The sequence below is a fragment of the Scyliorhinus torazame genome, chromosome 22 (genome assembly GCF_047496885.1).
Source record: "Scyliorhinus torazame isolate Kashiwa2021f chromosome 22, sScyTor2.1, whole genome shotgun sequence".
Taxonomy (NCBI): Eukaryota; Metazoa; Chordata; class Chondrichthyes; order Carcharhiniformes; family Scyliorhinidae; genus Scyliorhinus; species Scyliorhinus torazame.
In genome coordinates, this window is record NC_092728.1 from 71,264,160 (window position 1) to 71,287,816 (window position 23,657).

The following is a 23,657-nucleotide window of genomic DNA, read 5'->3' on the forward strand; positions in this document are numbered from 1 at the left end:
GTGTCCTCCAGGTCCTGGGCCCCTTTTTCGAGCAGGCGCTGTCTTACATAGTTCGATCGGACCCCCGCCGCGTAGTCTCGGATAGCGAGCTCCATATGCTGAGGGGCCATAACGGCCTGGTAGGTAGTCATCTAGCGACTCCCCGGGGTGCTGGCGGCGAGTGGTGAAAATGTGTCGCGCGTAGACCTTGTTCACGGGCCGTACATATATGCGTTCGAGTAGTGCGAGGGCCTCTGTATAGGACGCGGCGCCAACGAGCTGGACAGAAATACGATGGCTCACCCGTGCGTGGAGAACTCAGTTTCAATTTGTCCGTGATGGATGGCGTAGACGACGCGGCGAGATAGACTTTGAAGCATCGAAACCAGTGCGAAAAAATGTATCTCGCCTCCGCGACCTGTGGATCGAGTTCCAGTCTATCAGGTTTGAGGGCTGATTCCATAGTAGTATTTTAAGCTGATTAAATTGATGCGGCCATCAATTCACTGAGACAGATTGAGAAGTAAACCGTGGTTTTAATCAGCTTAGAACTGAGCCTGCCTGTGACCGCTCGGCCCCGCAGGTCAGCTGCCTTTATACTTCCTGTAAGGGGTGGAGCCATGGGCGAGCCCATACATGCCCTGACATATCCCCCTGTGGGTGAAGCCATACAGTGACCCATGGGTGGAGCCCACAGGGTTAAACACATAACGTAACATGATACAGCAGTAACATATCACAGTGCACTGGTGAACTAACAGTAGTTCCATTCACCGCACCTTTCACATCTTTCAAGGATTCCTAGTGTCAGAGAATTCACAAAGGATAGGCTTTATTGCTGTACACCAATTTATTGTCTGAAACGAATGAAATCCTGCTAACCTTCAGTTATGACTTCGAAATACAATTTTTAGTTACAATTCAAATTGATACTTGTTTGAGGAGAATTCTCACAGCAATGTGGGTGCATTTGTAAACATGCTTCATGAGAGGGCACCAATATTTAGTTGGGTGCCCCAATGAATGAATGGGTCCATCAAAAAAAAAAGGTCCAGTTTTATTCAAGTGCAAGTTTCACCATGGCAATAAATGGAGGGCGACAGGCAAACCTTCCCTTGCTGGGTCCTGGAGAGCCTGCCCACCTCCAGTTGCCACTCCAGACTGTTCCTCCTCCTGCTGCAAGTCAGCTGAACGCCTCCCTCATTTCCGGGTTTGGCGAAGCCGAGTCTGATTGACGCGTCACGGCGACAGGGTCACGTGAAGCGGGATCACGTGAGCTGCTGGAGCGGAGCGGCTGGAAATGGCGAGTCAGTCACAGGGGATCCAGCAGCTGCTTCAGGCCGAGAAACGGGCGGCGGAGAAGGTGGCCGAGGCTCGGAAGCGTGAGTGACCCCCCCCTCCAAAAAAAACCAAACAAACACCGAGCGCTCCGTGGCAGTGGAATAACCCGGCCTGGGGCAGGAAGCGGCGCGGGGGGGTTGTTGCTGGGGTTCCGGCTGTCCCACAACTGACCCCCCCCCCATCATCCCATTACTGCCCCCCCCTGTCCCATTACTGCCCCCCCCCCTGTCCCATTACTGCCCCCCCTGTCCCATTACTGCCCCCCCCCCCTGTCCCATTACTGCCCCCCCCCTGTCCCATTACTGCCCCCCCCTGTCCCATTACTGCCCCCCCCCTGTCCCATTACTGCCCCCCCCCGTCCCATTACTGCCCCCCCTGTCCCATTACTGCCCCCCCCTGTCCCATTACTGCCCCCCCCTGTCCCATTACTGCCCCCCCCCCTGTCCCATTACTGCCCCCCCCCCTGTCCCATTACTGCCCCCCCCCCCTGTCCCATTACTGCCCCCCCCCCCTGTCCCATTACTGCCCCCCCCCTGTCCCATTACTGCCCCCCCCCTGTCCCATTACTGCCCCCCCCCGTCCCATTACCGCCCCCCCCTGTCCCATTACCGCCCCCCCCCTGTCCCATTACCGCCCCCCCCCGTCCCATTACCGCCCCCCCCCTCTGTCCCATTACCGCCCCCCCTGTCCCATTACCGCCCCCCCATCCCATTACCGTCCCATTACCGCCCCCCCCGTCCCATTACCGCCCCCCCGTCCCATTACCGCCCCCCCGTCCCATTACCGCCCCCCCGTCCCATTACCGTCCCATTACCGCCCCCCCGTCCCATTACCGCCCCCCCGTCCCATTACCGCCCCCCCGTCCCATTACCGCCCCCCCGTCCCATTACCGCCCCCCCGTCCCATTACCGCCCCCCCGTCCCATTACCGCCCCCCCGTCCCATTACCGCCCCCCCGTCCCATTACCGCCCCCCCGTCCCATTACCGCCCCCCCGTCCCATTACCGCCCCCCCGTCCCATTACCGCCCCCCCGTCCCATTACCGCCCCCCCGTCCCATTACCGCCCCCCCGTCCCATTACCGCCCCCCCGTCCCATTACCGCCCCCCCGTCCCATTACCGCCCCCCCGTCCCATTACCGCCCCCCCGTCCCATTACCGCCCCCCCGTCCCATTACCGCCCCCCCGTCCCATTACCGCCCCCCCGTCCCATTACCGCCCCCCCGTCCCATTACCGCCCCCCCCGTCCCATTACCGCCCCCCCGTCCCATTACCGCCCCCCCGTCCCATTACCGCCCCCCCCGTCCCATTACCGCCCCCCCCGTCCCATTACCGCCCCCCCCGTCCCATTACCGCCCCCCCCGTCCCATTACCGCCCCCCCCGTCCCATTACCGCCCCCCCCGTCCCATTACCGCCCCCCCCGTCCCATTACCGCCCCCCCCGTCCCATTACCGCCCCCCCGTCCCATTACCGCCCCCCCCGTCCCATTACCGCCCCCCCCGTCCCATTACCGCCCCCCCCGTCCCATTACCGCCCCCCCCCGTCCCATTACCGCCCCCCCCCGTCCCATTACCGCCCCCCCCCCGTCCCATTACCGCCCCCCCCCCGTCCCATTACCGCCCCCCCCCCGTCCCATTACCGCCCCCCCCGTCCCATTACCGCCCCCCCCGTCCCATTACCGCCCCCCCCGTCCCATTACCGCCCCCCCCGTCCCATTACCGCCCCCCCCGTCCCATTACCGCCCCCCCCGTCCCATTACCGCCCCCCCCGTCCCATTACCGCCCCCCCCGTCCCATTACCGCCCCCCCCGTCCCATTACCGCCCCCCCCCGTCCCATTACCGCCCCCCCCCGTCCCATTACCGCCCCCCCCGTCCCATTACCGCCCCCCCCGTCCCATTACCGCCCCCCCCGTCCCATTACCGCCCCCCCCGTCCCATTACCGCCCCCCCCGTCCCATTACCGCCCCCCCCGTCCCATTACCGCCCCCCCCCGTCCCATTACCGCCCCCCCCGTCCCATTACCGCCCCCCCCGTCCCATTACCGCCCCCCCCGTCCCATTACCGCCCCCCCCGTCCCATTACCGCCCCCCCCGTCCCATTACCGCCCCCCCCCGTCCCATTACCGCCCCCCCCGTCCCATTACCGCCCCCCCCGTCCCATTACCGCCCCCCCCGTCCCATTACCGCCCCCCCCGTCCCATTACCGCCCCCCCCGTCCCATTACCGCCCCCCCCGTCCCATTACCGCCCCCCCCGTCCCATTACCGCCCCCCCCGTCCCATTACCGCCCCCCCCGTCCCATTACCGCCCCCCCCGTCCCATTACCGCCCCCCCCGTCCCATTACCGCCCCCCCCCCCCCGTCCCATTACTGGGCCCCCCCCTATTACTGGGCGCCCCCCCTATTACTGGGCGCCCCCCCTATTACTGGGCGCCCCTCCTATTACTGGGTGCCCCTCCCCCGGTCTACCCCTGCATTTAACCACTCCCCCCCCCCCCCCCCCCCCCCGCCTTTCTTCAACCCCCCCCCCGATCCGTTCTCTCTCCTCCCACCCCCCTGTTCTCTCTTCCCCGCCCGCCCCTGCGTTCTCTCTTTCCCCCCCGCCCCCCAATTTGCTTGTTACTTAGCATTCATTCACTTGTATTTTTTTCAGAGAGCACTTGGTGCATTTCAAATATTTCTGGGGCTGCTGAGTCACTTTGTGCAGGTTGTGTAATGGTTAAGTTCTGCCTTACCAGCAATGCTCCCAAAATGTGGGAGTATTTGTGTATAAAAGGCCAAAGCGATTTTAATTTCCAATTTTTTTTTTTTTTAACTTGAATGTGCTTTTTGCTACTTTTGAAACTCTAATGTAGTCTGCAGATTGCAAGCCGTCCTTTTATGGAAGAAAATTAACAATTTTTTGATGGAAAGTTGGTGATGTGTGGCGAATACTGTTGAGCCAAGTTAATAGGAGACCGGCCATGTCGGTGTGTACTTTAATCTTCCATTCTATTTTTCTTTAGGATCTTGGGTCATTTGCAACACTAGTGATCATTCCATGTCTCGAGTGAACTTGATAATTGAATAATTGATAACTGTTGCAACATTCTGTGGAATGGCTGTTTATCTGAATTCACTGAGGCGTTACATTTCACATCAATCTAATGATCGATAGCCTGTTGTAGTGAGCATTCAAAATCAACAAATGTGCAGACATGGTGGCTCACTCAATCTACCTAAAAGTTCTGTTTTTAAATGTTTCCCAGGTTATTTTTGTTTGTTTTCTGTTTCAATGGAATTTAAAATGTTATTAAATTGCAGGGAAGAATCGCAGATTGAAGCAAGCAAAAGAGGAAGCTCAGGCAGAGATTGAGCAGTATCGTCTACAGAGAGAGAAGGACTTTAAAGAGAAGGAAAATTCTGTACGTGGTAAAATCATACTGTAGATTTTAGTGTAAACTGGAAAGATTACGGCAAGTTACGCTAAAATCTAAAAGTCTTGAAGGCTAAAATCTAAGTATTGAACGCCTAACAATTAAAGTTAGCGATCCTATTTATTCTCTTTTGCAAATTCTCCCATTCTGAGCTTCTATATCGCACCCTTGTTATTTATAATAGACGTTTCTGAAATTGGAAGCTTGCTGGTTGAGTGCCATTCCTTGAGAAATCCAACTGTTGAGCTTCAGTTAATGATTGCTAATCCTAGAATTCCTACAGTGCAGAAGGAGGCCATTCGGCCCATCGAGTCTGCAGTAAGACCCAACCCCACTAGTGGCAATTTAGCCTAGTCAATCCACCTAATCTGCACATCTTTGCATTGGGAGGAAACCGGAATAACCAGAGAAACCCCACAGAGACATGGAGAGAACGTGGAAACTCCACACACAGTCACCCTTGGTCGGAATCGAACCAGGGGCAGCAGTACTAACCACTGTGCTGCCCCACTCTGATCTCCTTGGAATCGGTTAACTTCAATTGCCTTGCTGTGAAACCGAATGCGAGATCCAGCACTTGTGGTCCTGCTTTCGTGGCACAGTACAGCGGCCGTTTGGCTAAGATCAAGTGTAATGGAGATTGAGCCTTTGGTTCAGATCTGGTATGTCTCTTGTGGGGACCATAAATTGGATTCAATTTGAATTAGTTTTTTGGAGCAGGCGAGGAGCTGGATTAGGGGTTCGCCCCTGACCCACACTCTGAGCCCTGGCTTTGGAACTCAGAAAAAGTTTTTTAAAAAGTACAGGCTTTTGACAAGGACAGCTGTTTAATGATTGGAGATGGGGCTGGTTTTGTTGATTTTGATGTATGTAGCATCGTGATGCAGTACCCGGTGGCTGACCAAACCAAGGTGCCTTTAACCAGATGTGACGTGGTTCTGCATTGCATGCCATTCACATCGCCAAGTTCTGTTTGTTGATTGTCATTGTTATCAAATGGTACAAAACATTTTCAACATTATTCAATGAGACTTTGAGCAGCTAGAATTGTTCACGAATTTTGATGCTTGACGGGAATTACTGATTAATATTTAATGGACGCTGTTGCTACTTGATTGTGTTTCACAACTCTGGGGAAAGGGTCCAGTATGGGTCCTGTTTACACTTTGACATTTTAACATTCCTTTTCAGGCACTTGGATCACATGGTAATTCAGCAACTGAAGTAGACAAAGACACCCAAGAGAAAATTAAGAGAATTGGAGCAGACTACGAGCAACACAAGGAAAATGTCTTGAATAATCTTCTTGGCTTGATTTGTGACATAAAGCCAGAAATCCATGTAAACTTTCGCATTAATGGTTAGATTAATGCATTAAGCAATACCAAACTACCATTGAGATAGCAATTTTCTGTGACATTACCATGATTATGGATATTCCTTATTTGTGCAGCACTTTTACGTCTCAATAAAATCTGCATCAGATGATTTTGAAAAAAAGAGCAGTTTGAGTTCCTACTGTGAAGTGTCCTTAACAGTGAAACAAAGTACTCCTTTTCCACTAGATTCTCCAGGCAAAACTAGGTGCTAGAACTGTAAATGAGTTACTATTTACAAAAAGGAGAGAGAAGGTTAAACCTTTAATAAGTGAACGGCAATTTTGAGGAGGAGACAGATCAGAAAAGTAACCTATAATTGTGTGTATTTGAAAAATATTTGGATCTCAATGGGATATGCTGGACATTTTCTAAAATTAAATGCAGGATATTTATTATTGCTTTAATTGGATCTAATTTGGAAGTGGACCCAAGTTGCAACTGTGAGCCTCAACGGTCTTGTGCACTTGTAAATCATTTAATGGTCCAAATTAGTTGGTGTATATGAACCTCTTGGTAAAGTGTCTGTCTGTCTGCATGTCATTAATATCCAATTCAGAAATAAGAACTTTGCCCTATTGAGCTTTTTCTTCAGAATTAAAGCTGTTTAGCAGTTCATGGTTCAAATGTTTCCCATTTTGTGTTGATTTAGTTATGCAGTATAATATAGCACACAAGTTGGACACAGTTTTATATTTCCACTCGAACTGCATCTAGCAATGTCTTGTGCTGCTTGTTACCTTTTTGTTTTCTGGAATTTGGTTTGAGTTCAGAAAATAACCATCTTTCTCCTAATAAATCTGTAGCAATAAATCACTGTCTCTTCTCATTTGTACCCAGGTTTATTTTTATTCCGCATGGTCACTTGTCCTGGTTAAATTGAAAATGATTTTTTGGTTATTTCATCAGGAATCTACAATTGGTTTGGTTCTTGTGGTTCCAGTCTATTTGTGCACAGGATGGATATCATTTTTTTATCCTGTTGATCTGTTACTTCACTGGTGTAGAATAAAAGATAATTCAGTAAATATTTTTAAAATGTGATTTCTAGCTTGTTGATAAAATCTGTCTGAACATAGAACATAGAACATAGAAAATACAGCACAGAACAGGCCCTTCAGCCCACGATGTTGTGCCGAACCTTTGTCCTAGATTAATCATAGATTATCATTGAATCTACAGTGCAGAAGGAGGCCATTCGGCCCCCTGAGTCTGCACCAGCTCTTGGAAAGAGCACCCTACCCAAACTCAACACCTCCACCCAACACCAAGGGCAATTTGGACATTAAGGGCAATTTATCATTGGCCAATTCACCTAACCCGCACATCTTTGGACTGTGGGAGGAAACCGGAGCACCCGGAGGAAACCCACGCAGACACGGGGAGGACGTGCAGACTCCGCACAGACAATGACCCAAGCCGGAATCGAACCTGGGACCATGGATCTGTGAAGCAATTGTGCTATCCACAATGCTACCGTGCTGCCCTTAAGAACAAATAAATCTACACTATAACATTTTCCCGTAATCCATGTACCTATCCAACAGCTGCTTGAAGGTCACTAATGTTTCCGACTCAACTACTTCCACAGGCAGTGCATTCCATGCCCCCACTACTCTCTGGGTAAAGAACCTACCTCTGATATCCCTCCTATATCTTCCACCTTTCACCTTAAATTTATGTCCCCTTGTAATGGTGTGTTCCACCTGGGGAAAAAGTCTCTGACTGTCTACTCTATCTATTCCCCTGATCATCTTATAAACCTCTATCAAGTCGCCCCTCATCCTTCTCCGCTCTAATGAGAAAAGGCCTAGCACCCTCAACCTTTCCTCGTAAGACCTACTCTCCATTCCAGGCAACATCCTGGTAAATCTTCTTTGCACCTTTTCCAGAGCTTCCACATCCTTCCTAAAATGAGGCGACCAGAACTGTACACAGTACTCCAAATGTGGCCTTACCAAAGTTTTGTACAGCTGCATCATCACCTCACGGCTCTTAAATTCAATCCCTCTGTTAATGAACGCGAGCACACCATAGGCCTTCTTCACAGCTCTATCCACTTGAGTGGCAACTTTCAAAGATGTATGAACATAGACCCCAAGGTCTCTCTGCTCCTCCACAATGCCAAGAACTCTACCGTTAACCCTGTATTCCGCATTCATATTTGTCCTTCCAAAATGGACAACCTCACACTTTTCAGGGTTAAACTCCATCTGCCACTTCTCAGCCCAGCTCTGCATCCTATCTATGTCTCTTTGCAGCCGACAACAGCCCTCCTTACTATCCACAACTCCACCAATCTTCGTATCATCTGCAAATTTACTGACCCACCCTTCAACTCCCTCATCCAAGTCATTAATGAAAATCACAAACAGCAGAGGACCCAGAACTGATCCCTGCGGTACACCACTGGTAACTGGGATCCAGGCTGAATATTTGCCATCCACCACCACTCTCTGACTTCTATCGGTTAGCCAGTTCGTTATCCAACTGGCCAAATTTCCCACTATCCCATGCCTCCTTACTTTGTGCAGAAGCCTACCATGGGGAACTTTATCAAATGCCTTACTAAAATCCATGTACACTACATCCACTGCTTTACCTTCATCCACATGCTTGGTCACCTCCTCAAAGAATTCAATAAGATTTGTAAGGCAAGACCTACCCCTCACAAATCCGTGCTGACTATCCCTAATCAAGCAGTGTCTTTCCAGATGCTCAGAAATCCTATCCTTCAGTACCCTTTCCATTACTTTGCCTACCACCGAAGTAAGACTAACTGGCCTGTAATTCCCAGGGTTATCCCTAGTTCCTTTTTTGAACAGGGGCACGACATTCGCCACTCTCCAATCCCCTGGTACCACCCCTGTTGACAGTGAGGACGAAAAGATAATTGCCAACGGCTCTGCAATTTCATCTCTTGCTTCCCATAGAATCCTTGGATATATCCCGTCAGGCCCGGGGGACTTGTCTATCCTCAAGTTTTTCAAAATGCCCAACACATCTTCCTTCCTAACAAGTATTTCCTCGAGCTTACCAATCTGTTTCACACTGTCCTCTCCAACAATATTGCCCCTCTCATTTGTAAATACAGAAGAAAAGTACTCATTCAAGACCTCGCCTATCTCTTCAGACTCAATACACAATCTCCCGCTACTGTCCTTGATCGGACCTACCCTCGCTCTAGTCATTCTCATATTTCTCACATATGTGTAAAAGGCCTTGGGGTTTTCCTTGATCCTACCCGCCAAAGATTGTTCATGCCCTCTCTTAGCTCTCCTAATCCCTTTCTTCAGTTCCCTCCTGGCTATCTTGTATCCCTCCAATGCCCTGTCTGAACCTTGTTTCCTCAGCCTTACATAAGTCACCTTTTTCCTCTTAACAAGACATTCAACCTCTCTTGTCAACCATGGTTCCCTCACTCGACCATCTCTTCCCTGCCTGACAGGGACATACATATCAAGGACACGTAGCACCTGTTCCTTGAACAAGTTCCACATTTCACTTGTGTCCTTCCCTGCCAGCCTATGTTCCCAACTTATGCACTTCAATTCTTGTCTGACAACATCATATTTACCCTTCCCCCAATTGTAAACCTTGCCCTGTTGCACGTACCTATCCCTCTCCATTACTAAAGTGAAAGTCACAGAATTGTGGTCACTATCTCCAAAATGCTCCCCCACTAACAAATCTATTACTTGCCCTGGTTCATTACCCAGTACTAAATCCAATATTGCCCCTCCTCTGGTTGGACAATCTACATACTGTGTTAGAAAAGCTTCCTGGACACACTGCACAAACACCACCCCATCCAAACTATTTGATCTAAAGAGTTTCCACTCAATATTTGGGAAGTTAAAGTCGCCCATGACTACTACCCTATGACTTCTGCACCTTTCTAAAATCTGTTTCCCAATCTGTTCCTCCACATCTCTGCTACTATTGGGGGGCCTATAGAAAACTCCTAACAAGGTGACTGCTCCTTTCCTATTTCTGACTTCAACCCATACTACCTCAATAGGGTGATACTCCTCGAACTGCCTTTCTGCAGCTGTTATACTATCTCTAATTAATAATGCCACCCCCCCCACCTCTTTTACCACCCTCCCTAATCTTATTGAAACATCTATAACCAGGGACCTCCAACAACCATTTCTGCCCCTCTTCTATCCAAGTTTCCGTGATGGCCACCACATCGTAGTCCCAAGTACCGATCCATGCCTTAAGTTCACCCACCTTATTCCTGATGCTTCTTGCGTTGAAGTATACACACTTCAACCCATCTCCGTGCCTGCAAATACTCTCCTTTGTCAGTGTTCCCTTCCCCACTGCCTCATTACATGCTTTGGCGTCCTGAATATCTGGTCTGGTCTGGTAATGTCAGTTATTTAGACTGGCATTTGTCCTTCCACCTCCTATGTCTAGCAAATTACTTGTGATTAATTACCTTGGTTAGGCAAACAGTGTGAAGGTGTATGCTTTACATGATTCTGTGGAAAAATTGCCAGTGTCCATGCAATCACACCGCAGCAAGGTCGAGGGGCAGAGAGCGAAAGTCAACAAAACACTGATATTCCAAATGTTATTATCATTCCTCCTGCATCTAATAAAATATACCTTGATTCAGCATCGAGCCACCTCAGCAGTTCTGTAATAAAGTACTTTCCTGATGCATCAGTGACAATCATTTCTCACTATCAGTTAGAATAGCTGCACTCTTATCCTTCCTATTTTAAAAAAAAGTGTCAGTGTACATAGGTAAAAACTGTTGGAAACCTTTCCTGAGGTTAATGATTTATAAAGGTGCACAAACCAAACAGCACCAATCCACTCTTATGCCTCTAGCACACCAGCCGAAGAACCATGCCTTGTTGAATGCTTTCCATCAACATTGTTAACTGAGCAACAATAGTCTACACCACCTTAAAGCAATAACATGACCAAGATGCAAACGTCTACAATCTGTTAGCACAAATCTCATTGTGTGCATCTGGCAACCAGTGATAATTCCTCACAAAAGCTGTCTTGAGTTGATTTTGTTTAATGGATCGGAAAATGTTGATGTGGGGCGGAGACTAAGGATGCATTGTTAACTCGCAGTAACAGGACGAAGGGAGGTTGGAGATTAATTGTACCTACAGCGAACAGAAGACAGATTTAGCAGCAAGAGATTTAAGTTTCTATTTTGGACATTACGTACTGACTACATTGGCAATTCTCCAACAGAAATTAACATCAGTGAGTTTGCTGATTTTCTGCAGAAGATAAATTGTTTCCATTGCATTTACTCTAAACATTCTGCCTCGAGCATTTAAGTGATATTCAGTGGCAAGCCCTATCAACGAATGACACCAGTAGAAAAAAAATAATAAATTTGAATGAATTGAATAGTAGGACCGGAGCACATCACCTTGGTTTCAATTCAACTGCAATGCTGCAGGATTATTGCATTGCCAGAGGTGACCTGTTGAGAAATTAAACTGGCCCACTTTGCCTTTGAAGCTGCATTTTGAAGATCCTGTAACACATTTCAAGACCAGCAAAGAATGTTTCTATTGCCTTGGGAAACATGCCTCCCTCACTCAACACTATTCTGTTCCAGTTTGTGGGGCTTTACTTTTGAGTTAATAGGGTGCTGGATTCTCCACCCTGCCGCACCACATTTCAGCCCAGCCCGCCGGCGGGATTCTCATTTACGCCGGTGGTCAATGAGGTTTCCCATTGTGGGGCAGCCCGACACCGCCGGGAAACCCCCGGGCACTGGCAAAAAGGAGAATCACGCCCAGGTTGTCACCTACTTGGATAGAAAATAGGAGCTGGCGGTGGCCCTTCAAGCCTGCTCTGCCATTCATTATAATCATGGCTGATCGTCCAACTGAATAGCCTGACCCCGCCTTCCCCCTCATATCATTTGATCGTCACCCAAGTGCTGTATCTAATTACAGCATACAGCACTTGAAGAATAGTTGATTGGATTTGGCCATTGTTAGGAACAGTGCGTAATTTTAAGTTGAATTTCTATATTTTATTGTGTTGAGGTAAAAATGTTTTGTTTCATTTAGGTTTGTTGTGAGCCTTGGTGCCTGGGAGTCCGGATAGACATAGGCTCTGGACTAAAGGCCAGGTCTTTGGAGTTTGTTAATACATACATTTTTTTCCACATACTTTACGACCCCTGAAGTTAAAGCGATATTTTTAAAAGGGTTAGAAGTTTATTGAATGTGAGGGGAAAAAAGTAGAAAAACAACTGCTGACTAGCCATAGTGGTCAAGTGACAAAGGCAAAAGTCAGAAAAGAGAGAAGTCATAGAGGGGCGTCTCTGAAGAAGTCATCCAGACTCCGACGTTAACTCTGTTTCTCTCACCGCAGATGCTGCCAGATCTGCTGTGTGTTTCCAGCATTTTCTGGTTTTATTTCAGGAAAGAGAGTTTACCCACTCTGCTGCAAACAGAACGTTCCTTCAGCCAAATCAAGGGGCCAATGGAAGAAAGAACGGATCGCTGGTTTGGTTGGTTAATAAACCGGGTGAGGTTATTCATGAACCTTCTCAACCTGAGGTGTGGTGATCCTCGGGTCAAATCCGCACCAGTCAGCTCTTCCCCTCAAGGCCGATGGTGATCTGGGACTATGGCAACTTTAAATACCTAATACACCAGGGAAGTTTGAATTAGGAGTCATGTGAAAGAAACAGATACATTGGTGACATTTTATTGAACAAATGGTTGCAAACAGTGGTACAGTTGCATTTAAGGGAAATTTAGATAAACGTATGAGGGAGTGAAATGGATGGTAGATTTTGGGTGGCACAATTGTTAGCACTGCTGCCACATGGCGCCGAGGACCCGGATTCGAACCCAGTCCCAGGTCACTGTCCTTGTGGAGTTTGCACATTCTCCCTGTGTCTAGGTGGGTCTCACCCCCCACAACCCAAAAATGTAAAGGGTAGGTGGATTGGCCACGCTAAATTGCCCCTTTTTGGATTTAAAAAAGAACAATGGTAGATACAGATGAGAACAAATAGGATGAAATTAATGTAAGTCTACTTGTGACACTAATAAAGATTTATTACTAAATGGTTGGGCCGAATGGCCATTTCTGTAATCCTATGTAAGACAATCAAGATTATTATTATTACAAACGGCTAGCAGCAACTACATTTCCATTCTCCGCCAGCAGTTTGGAGAGCAGTACACTTAAAGCATTTTATTGAAAAGTTGATCTGTTCTCCATGTAGCCATGTCGTGTTAATATATGATCTACGATAATCTAAACCTAGACGTTTTTTTAATGATAGTCGCTTTTTTTTATTATAATAATAATGTATTATTTTGTGGGTGAAGGAGTGGGCTCGCCCGAGCCACAGGGGTGGGAGGGTCAGTGTGTGGACTGTGCCGCTGAGAGAGACGAGCTAGTCTGGTCATTACCGGGTCCGAGAGCATGGCTTGTGGAGGGGGGCTCGCTGCTCGATATCATTCATCCCAGGCTCCTCACAGCGGTCCAGCAGAACAGGACGGCGCCGGCCAGTGGCTGAAAGGTCAGGTCCATGTACTTTCCACCGCGGTTGTCAAATGCCACTAAACCAGCATTTGAGATCCCACATCAGGACCATGGGTATTTCAACACGTCTTCGTTAGCTGGTTGGTTAAATCTAATTTTTTATTTTAAAAAACTGGTTTATATAGATTATTCGATGCCTGTCCAAACTACGTAAAATGTAACAATAATCGTTTGTGTTCGACTGACCGGTGTCAAGGGGGTATGGGCACAATAAGAAATCTTACAACACCTAAGTCCTACAGGTTTATTTGGAATCACTAGCTTTCGGAGCACAGCTCCTTTACTCACCTGAGGAAGGAGCTGCGCTTCGAAAGCTAGTGATTCCAAACAAACCTGTTGGACATTAACCTGGTGTTGTAAGACGTTTTACTGTGCGTCAGAGGATTGTTCACACTACCTGAGCAATTAAACTACTAGTGTTATAAAGACCAGCTTCAATTCAAAAACTCAGCGGTTTACATGGTATCTTTCATTTAGAATCTAATAGCTTAGTTGTGCCTGGTGGCCACATGTGCAGGAAATGTGTCCAACTGCAGCTACTGGCTAACCACATTTTCTGTGCTGGAGCTGAGGGCGGATTTACTGTGAGGTGGTCACACCGCAGGTGAGGATTGAACAAACAGAAAGGGCATGGGTGACCACCAGGCAGAGTAGAAGAAGGCAAGAGTCCCCTATGGCCATCCTTCTTTCTAACAGGTATACTGTTTTGGTTACTATCGGGGGAAATGACTCTGTAGGGGAAAGCAGTGGCAGCCAACTACTGCTTTGGGGAGAGTTTAAACTAATTTGGCAGGGGGCTGGAATCGTGAGAAATTTCAGCAGGGATAGATGTACAGCCAAAATTAAAAGAGACATCAAATGTATCAGGTAGGCATGGAATGTCGAGATCAGTTAAGTCACAAAGGAGTTTCGCAAGATTGGATGGTATTTATTTTAATGCAAGGAGTCTGATGAACAAGGCAGATGAATTAAGGGCACAAATTAAAACATGGGGGTGTGATGCCTTTGAGACATGGTTAAGAGAGGGGCAGGACTGGCAGTTCCATATTCCAGGATACAGGATCTTCAGGTGAAATAGGGGAGGAGGTAAAAGAGTAGGGGGTGTCGCAATTTTGAGCAGGAAATCAAGTACAGCATTAAGGAGGGGTTACAACATCTTAGCAGGCTCTTCAACTGAAGCCATATGGGTAGAATTATAAAAACCAAAAGGAGCAATCACATTGCCGGGTGTATTCTATAGACCCCCTAACAGCCTGAGAGAAATAGAAGAGCAGATATGTAGGCAAATTTCAGAGAAGTGTAAAAGTAGTAGGGTAGTGATAGTGGAAGATTTCAACTTCCCCAAAATTAACCGGAGTAGCCATAGTGTAAAACATTTAGAGAGAGTGGAATTCTTCAAATGCATCCAGGAGAACTTTTTAGCCAGTAGGGAGAAGGTCCTACAAGAGAGGGGTGGTCCTGAATTTAATTTTAAATAACAAAGCCAGGCAAGTGGTTGAAGTATGCAGACAGCGATCATAACTCCGTTAGATTCAAGATTGTGATGGAAAAGTGTTATGACCCCCCCCGGGAAGGAAAGGAGTGTGCACCATCCGGTTCCCATGAATTCATAATGAGTATGATCTCCCCAGGTAATTGGGGGTGGAGCTTTCCCCTGAACTGGGAAGGCTTTACAGTATAAAAACTTTGGCCTGGGTGCAGGTCGGGAAGGGTGGTCTCTCGAGGCGTGATAGTTTAGTTGTGTATCTTAATAGATCGCTTTGTATCCTACCATGCGTCCTATGAGTGTTCTACAAAAAGGACGAGGGTGGACCTGAGATCAAAGTCCTAAACTGGGGAAATGCCGATTTTAACAAGATCAGATATGATTTGGCAAGAGTGGACTGGGAAAATACACTTTTAGGTGAATCTGTGACAGAACAGTGAGAAGCACATGTTCCAATCACATAAAAGGGTGGGACCAACAAATCCAGTGAACCCTGGGTATCCAGAGATGTACAGCATTGGATAAGAAGAAAAAGGGAGGCTTATGGCAATATCAAGGGCTCAAAACAGCAGAAGCCCTAGAGCCATATACAACATGCAAAAGGAAACTTAAAAAGGAAATTAGGAGAGCAAAAAGAGGACATGAAATTAAACTGGCAAGTAAAATAAAGGAAAATTATAAGTTGTTTTACAAGTACATTAAAGATAAAAGGATAACTAGGGGAAAGAGTAGGGACCATTAAGGAGCACAGGGGTAATTTGTGTGTGGGGCCGGAGGATTCTGACATAGGTAGGGTTCTAAATGAATACTTTGTTTCGGCGTTCACTCGTGAGAGGGACAGTGTGGGCATAGAAATCATGGAGAAGGACTGTGATGAAAATGAAAGAGATTAACATAGACAGAATGGAGGTTCTGACTAGTCTGGCAGGCTTAAAGGTAGACACATCTTCAGGGCCAGATGAAATGTATACCAATGTCTGGTTTTATTGTGAGGCAAGGGTAGAAATATCAGGGGCACTGGCAATAATTTTCAATTTCTTTCTGGCCATAGGAGAGGTGCCAGAGGACTGGAGGTGAGCCAATATTGTACCATTATTCAAAAAGGGAGGAAGGGATAAACCAGGAAACTACAGGCCAGCAGGTCTACCCTCAGTGGTGGGGAAGTTATTGGAAGCAATTCTGAGAGATGGAATTAACCTGCATTTGGAGGGACAGGAATTAATCGAGACCAGTCAGCATGGTTTTGTTACGGGGAGCTCATGTCTGACCAACTTGATTGAACTTTTTGAAGAGCTGACCAAGTATGTAGATGAGGGAAACACATTTGAAGTAGTCTACTTGGACTTCAGCAAGGCTTTTGATAAGGTCCCACATGAGAGACTGATAGCGAAGGTACGAGTCGATGGTACCCAAGGAAATTTGGCAAATTGGATCCAGAATTGGCTGAGTGGCAGGAAGCAGGGAGTGATAGGTGTTTTTCTGACTGTAAGCCTGTGTCAAGTGGGTTCCACAGGGGTCAGTGTTGGGGCCCTTTCTATTTGTGGTTTATATAAATGATTTAGACATGAATGTAGTAGGGTTGATCACAGATGATATAAAAAGTGTTGCGGTACTAAAGAGTGAGCTGGATAGCCTTCGATTACAGGATATAGACAGGCTGGTCAGATGGGCTGATCAGTGGAAATGGAATTCAATCTGGATAAGTGTGAGGTGATGGACTTGGACAGGACAAACAAGGCAAGGGAATACATGATAAACGGCAGGGCCCTGGGAAGCACCGAGGATCAGAGGGACCTTGGTGTGCATGTACACCATGGTGGAGACAGAGACTTTCATAACATTTAAGAAACATTTAGATGTGCACATGCAATCCCAGGGCATGCAAAGCAATGGGCCAAGTGCTGGAAAGTGGAATTAGAATAGTTTGGTGCTTGTTTTTGACCGGCGCAGATGCGATGGGCAAAAGGGCCTTTTCTGTGCTGTAGACCTCGATGACTCTCAGGCAGGTCTGAATATAATAGAAAACGGACCTGTCCTGATACAAAAATGCCACTTTGCAATCTCATTTGTCTCTGCAAACTCTTACAGTTGGATACGCAAATATATGGTAGTATTCATAGAAATAGTTTTTGGGTTTGGCACAAGAGTTAAGTCTCCCAATCCTAGGACCAACTGACCCATGTTCATTGACTGCTCACATGGCACCTTCTCCACTTCGGCCTACAAAGTTCTCGTTTGAATATTTGCTACTACTAACTACTAAGATCTGCACCTGCGGCGGTTCCACACGATTTCTTTCAAGTGGCTCCAATTTACAATTTATGTTGGTGAATGAACTTGGAATCACTAGATTGACATTTTTGAGATTGGATGGCTTGCAACACTTTAAGCTGGTAATTCCAACTGGTAATTCCAATTAATGCTTTGGGGTATTTAGGAGTACAGAACATATAAAATCAGCAATAGATGAACAGACGGTCAATAGAAAATGCAGATTAATTTTTAAATAACAAGGTAGATGGGCCCACCTATTCAAGTGTAAAGTATGTTGGTTAGTTGGCTAGCAATAAGTAAACCTCCTTAGGTTACTCACTTTGGTCACCATTTGATGACACCTTATTTTTTTTCATATTTTAGTGTTCCATAATGGCCAAGTGGTGCTGGTTTTAACCAGTGATGGCTATTATTGGTCCCAGAGCTTTGATATGGATGCCTGTGCTAGGAGACTGGAAGGAATGGGACTTCAGGTATAGTAGTTCCCTAACCTGATGCTAACCTATTTGCCTGTGATCTAAAAATATTTGCATTTCACAGGGAGATGCAAACAAGTGGGAAGACTAGAATTTTTATAACAGGTGAGTAAATAGTTCTTAATATAACAGGTGCTGGATGGCGGTGACTTAGTCTTTAGCTCTGTAAGTATTGGTTTCAAAAGCACACTATTATGTTTGCAGTAATTTCCCTCAAACATCTAATTCTTTTTTTTAAATTTAGAGTACCCAATTATTTCTTTTCCAATTAAGGGGTAATTTAGCGTGGCCAATCCACCTAACCTGCACATCTTTGGGTTGTGGGGGTGAAACCCATGCAGACACAGGGAGAACCCATGCAGACACAAACTTAAAGCCAGACTCACTTTTCAAAGAGAACTAAGGGACTGCTGTGTGCTCTGTTTCATGGAGACATGGCTCACTCCTGCTTCACCGGACTATGCCCTACAACCAGAGGGCTTCTCAATCCACCAAATGGACCGTACGGCGGCTTCAGGCAAGGCAAGGGGAGGTGGAATCTGTCTCCTAATCAACACCGCCTGGTTCCTAGATGTAGCAACACTGGCGAGTTTCTGCTCCCCGGACCTCGAATACCTGACACTAAAATGCCGCCCCTACTACCTTCCACGGGAATTCAGCTCCGTTATCCTGACAGCAGTTTACATCCCACCCCATGCGAACATGAAAATCGTGCTGGACGAAATAATCACCAACACAAATAGCCTTGAAACAAAACATCCCAAGGCCTTGTTAATTGTAGCTGGGGACTTCAATCAGGTCAAGTTCAAGAGCGTACTACCAAGTTACCACCAACATGTCACCTGTTCCACCAGAGGCCCAAACATCCTGGACCACTGCGACACAAATATCAAACATGCCTACCACTCTTATCGCCCGCCCACACTTTGGCAAATCTGACCACAAGGCTGTGCTCCTGCTCCCGGCTTATAAGCAAAAACTGAAGCGGGAGAATCCGTCAAAGAATGTCGTGAATTGTTGGTCTGAGGAATCGGATGATCTCTTACGGGACTGCTTAGAGTCAGTGGACTGGTCAGTATTTAAAAACTCTGCGACCAGCCTGAATGAGTACGCCACTACAGTAACTGACTTCATTAGTAAGTTCGTAGAAGACTGTGTGCAAAAGAAGCAAATCCGCGTGTTTCCAAACCGGAAACCCTGGATGAACAGGGATGTCCACTGCTTGCTGAGGTCTAGGTCTGAGGCATTCAAGTCAGGCGACCCTAACCTCTACAAGAAAGCCACATATGATCTAAAAAAATCCAGCAAAGATGCCAAAAGACAGTACCGGACCAAGCTCGAGTCCCAGGCTAGCCACACGGATCCCCGCCGTCTATGGCAAGGTCTGCAAGACATAACGGGCTACAAGATGAAGGCATGTAAAATCGTCGGCTCCAACGCACCCCTCCCTGATAAGCTCAACGCATTCTATGCCCGCTTTGAGCAAGAGGTCAGCGAGAGCGAGCCCTCCACCCCAGAAGCCGCGGATGAACTTGTATCTGAGATCACCACTGCAGACGTCAGAGCAGCCTTCTCGAAGGTCAACCCACGGAAAGCCACTGGCCCGGATGGGGTACCCAGACGAGCACTCAGGTCTTGCATGGATCAGCTGGCGGGGGTATTCGCAGACATCTTCAACCTCTCTTTACAACAATCTGAGGTCCCTATCTGCTTCAAGAAGATGACCATCATCCCTGTACCAAAAAAAAGTCAAGCAGTGTGCCTTAATAACTATCGTCCAGTGGCTCTGACATCCATCATCATGAAGTGCTTCGAAAGGTTAGTCATGGCACAAATCAACTCCAGCCTCCCAGATTGCCTTGATCCACTACAGTTCGCCTATCGCTGCAACAGGTCCACAGCAGACGCCATTTCCATGGCCCTGCACTCTACCCTGGAACACCTAGATAACAAAGACACCTATGTTAGACTCCTATTTATCGACTACAGCTCAGCCTTCAACACCATAATTCCCATGAAACTCATCTCCAAACTCAATGGAGTTTCCTCGGTTCCTCCCTCTGCGACTGGATCCTGAACTTTCTAACCCACAGGCCACAATCAGTAAAGATAGGCAACAACAGCTCCTCCACGATCAATCTCAAACCGGTGCCCCACAAGGCTGTGTCCTCAGCCCCCTACTGTACTCCTTATACACCTATGACTGTGTGGCCAAATTCCCCTCCAACTCGATTTTCAAATTTGCTGATGACACCACCGTAGTGGGTCGATTTTCAAACAATGATGAGACAGAGTATAGGAATGAGATAGAGAATCTGGTGAACTGGTGCGACGACAATAATCTCTCCCTCAACGTCAACAAAACGAAGGAGATTGTCATCGACTTCAGGAAGCGTAGTGGAGAACATGCCCCTGTCTACATCAATGGGAATGAAGTAGAAAGGGTCGAGAGCTTCAAGTTTTTAGGTGTACAGATCACCAACAGCCTGTCCTGGTCCCCTCATGCCGACACTGTAGTTAAGAAAGCCCACCAGTGACTCTACTTTCTCAGAAGACTAAGGAAATTTGGCATGTCAGCTACGACCCTCACCAACTTCTACAGATGCAACATAAAAAGCATCCTTTCTGGTTGTATCACAGCTCGGTATGGAGCCTGCTCTGCCCAAGACCGCAGGAAACTACAAAAGGTTGTGAATGTAGCCCAGTCCATCACGCAAACCAGCCTCCCCTCCCAACCATTGACTCTATCTATAATTCCCGCTGCCTCGGAAAGGCAGCCAGCATAATTAAGGACCCCACGTACCCCGGACATACTGTCTTCCACCTTCTTCCGTCAGGAAAAAGATACCAAAGTTTGAGGTCACGTACCATCCGACTCAAGAACAGCTTCTTCCTTACTGCCATCAGACTTGATCTTTTCTCTACACGTTGCTATAACTGTAACATTATATTCTGCAGTCTCTCCTTCCTTCCCTATGTACGGTATGCTTTGTTTGTACAGCATGCAAGAAACAATACTTTTCACTGTATACTAATACATGTGACAATAATAAATCAAATCAAATCAATGTGCAAACTCCACATGGCCAGTGACCCAGGGCCGGGAATCGAACCCGGGTCCTCAGCGCCGTAGGCTGCAGTGCTAACCACTGCGCCACGTGCCGCCCTAATCATCTAATTCTTGATGCAAATCTCAACCATAGATGTTTCTAATTGATCCTCAAAAGTCGATAGATCATGGTGCATTGGTGTAAGGCGGGGTTCTCTGTCGACCGACGCCGTCATCGTGAAGCACAATTGGGTGGAGAATCGAGTTTGACGGCAAAATTGTGGCCGGTGCCAGTTTCACGTCAAATTGTAATTCTCAGGTGCTTCAACAGTGGCAGCAATGCGTTGCAGAACGCATGTACAGTAAACGCCGTTGGCATATCATTAGCGGACCTGACCCGGCATTCTCCGGGGCCTCCGTGATTTTCCGCCTCCACTGGGGCGAATTCCCAACGGCACGGTTCACTTTTGCTTTGAAAAATTGTGAAAAAGATGCCGTCTGCTGAGGGAGAGAGGAGGGAGAAAGTTTCCAATGCCGCCATCGTTTGTTGACAGTTGTACCGTCGGCTAGGGGGCTTCTGCCAGGGCTTTGGAGAGTAGCAGGGCTTGGCCCGGGGATGTGGGGTCAGAGTGGACGGGCATAGAACACCATTGCCGCAGCCTGGATGGCAGCCATGCGGCTGCGCATGCTGCTGACTGTCCGCTGTGAACTTAGAGTCACAGGTCGTATGGGTGTCGCCCCGAGGCTACGCCCCTAGGTGCCCTCTGGTCCCAGCCAACCCATCAGAGGGATGGACGTGCTCCAGTGCAACCAGTGCCATCTTGTTGGCTGGGATGAGTGTGTGTGGGGTGTAATGTGTATATGCGGCTGCAGCTTGTCAGCCTCCCAAGCGTCGATCATGGGCCCGGCGAATCCGGCACCATTTCCCATTGGAATCGATGTGTTCCACGTGGCGCTGGTGCTAGCTCCTCCGCTGAATCGGTCAAGGTGCGGCGCCAGTTTTGCTGTCGTGGAAGTCCACGAATCCTGCTCCAGCATCAAAACATTGTCTCAGGAACGGAGAATCCAGTTGCCAATCTTTTATCTGATCGATGCATTTGACTTGTGGGATACAGTGGTAGTTCTAACACAATATTCTACATTCCTTTGACAAAGGGTCACCTGTACGTGAAACAGTAGCTCTTTACTCTCCTTACAGATGCTGCCAGACCTGCTGCGATTTTCCAGCATTTTCCCTTTTGCTTTCAGATTCCAGCGTCCACAGTAATTTGCTTTTATTCTACATTTCCTTCTTTCACTGTTTTCTCTCAGAATTGTTACAAAGAAGGAGGCCATTCGGCCCATCGTGTCAGCATCGGCTGTCCAAATGAGCATTATGGTCTAGTGCCATTCCCCTCCCCTTTCATTTTATCCCTGCGCATTGTTTCTATTGAAGTAATCATCTAATGCCCTCTTGAATGCCTCAATTGAATCTGTCTCCACGTCATTACCAGGCAGTGCACTCCAGACCTGAATCACATGCTGTGTGAAAACGTTTTTTTCTCACATCACAGTTTGTTTTGCAAATCGCCTTGAGATGTGTCCTCTTTCCTGATTCTTTTACAAGGAGAAACAGTTTCTCCCTATCTAGTCTGTCCAACCACCTCACGATTTTGAATATCTCTGTCAAATGCAGAGGAACTCCTTCTTGCAGAGGGTGGTGCATTTGTGGAGTTCGCTGCCCCATAGTGCGGTGGAATCTGAATCATCAAATGGTTTCAAGAAGGAGATAGATATATTTTTGATTTTTTAAAAATGGGTTAAAGGGACATGTGACACCAGTAGGGGAGGTGGATTTGAGACCAGGAAGAGATCAGCCATGATTTTAATGAATGGCGGAGCAGGCTCGAAGGCCTGTATTGTCTACTTCTGCTCCTAATTCCTATGTTCTAAATCTCCACTCGGCTGCCTTCCCTCCAAGGAGAACAGTCCCAACCTCTCCAATCTATCCTCCTAACTGACGTTTCCCATGCCTGGAACTACTCCTGTAAACTGCTTGCCGAAAGATGCTGTTTTTCTTTCTAACTACAGCTACCTTCAGGCGATTACAGAAATCAAATTGAGAGTTCACTGATGGATTCAGAGGTACGAAGATACATATTCTTTAACTCTCGGGCCTTCAGGCTGGTACTGGTCGTGGTGAGTTTTTTTTGTGAGGAGGGATTATGATTTGCCATAGCATAAAGAAAACACAGTAGAATCTGTTGTAGTAGCTCATTGAAAATATTCTGAATTATTTTAAGCCTGAATAGTCCTTGTCAACATGGCCGAGTAGTCTTTTAAGATGCTGAAAAAATTCTACGATATAAAATTAAACAAATTTGTTTTTCATGAGGTAAATCAAAATGTCATTGAAATTTTGCTTTGTGCAGTAGCATAAAAGAGATGATTATAAATTCACTACACGTTTTACATTTCTCCTGAAGTCAGTGGAAATGCTCATCAGCAGAAGGGACAGTCAGGCAGAGAACACTCTATCACCCATTTTACAAGATGGTGCGAAATTAAAATTCTGCACCAATTGTCCAAAATACTTAACATATTAGACGTTGAACATTTAAACTTTGACTTGGTTGCGTGATCTTTTAGAGCCGCTGGAAATAACTGAGTGGTTTCGACATCTGGGACTGACTGACTCTGAATGATAAATGTTTGGAGAATGTTTAAAG

General features: G+C 47.4%; 2 protein-coding genes across 8 annotated transcripts in view; both read left to right on the plus strand.

The window, feature by feature from the left end:
• Positions 1-1,192: 1,192 nt before the first annotated feature.
• atp6v1g1 (ATPase H+ transporting V1 subunit G1) lies at positions 1,193-6,920 on the plus strand. Its single transcript, XM_072488314.1, has 3 exons — positions 1,193-1,361; positions 4,619-4,719; positions 5,923-6,920. The coding sequence occupies exons 1-3, from the start codon at positions 1,280-1,282 to the stop codon at positions 6,094-6,096; spliced, it is 357 nt and encodes a 118-aa protein (XP_072344415.1). The 5' UTR covers positions 1,193-1,279; the 3' UTR covers positions 6,097-6,920.
• A 4,040-nt stretch (positions 6,921-10,960) lies between these two features.
• Positions 10,961-23,657, plus strand: part of LOC140399124 (transmembrane protein 268-like) — a 60,762-nt gene continuing 48,065 nt past the window's right edge. For 5 of the 7 annotated variants that reach the window (XR_011937635.1, XM_072488315.1, XM_072488320.1 and 2 more), the window contains exons 1-3: positions 13,500-13,641; positions 17,788-17,897; positions 23,020-23,127. Coding sequence is in view for 6 of the 7 variants with exons in the window: in XM_072488315.1 (XP_072344416.1) it covers positions 13,545-13,641; positions 17,788-17,897; positions 23,020-23,127 (315 nt within the window). In the remaining variant the exon portion in view is untranslated. Of the gene's footprint in view, positions 11,346-13,499; positions 13,745-17,787; positions 17,898-23,019; positions 23,128-23,657 lie in introns of those variants that run through there. The other 2 variants (XM_072488318.1, XM_072488317.1) reach the window with 2 other exon arrangements.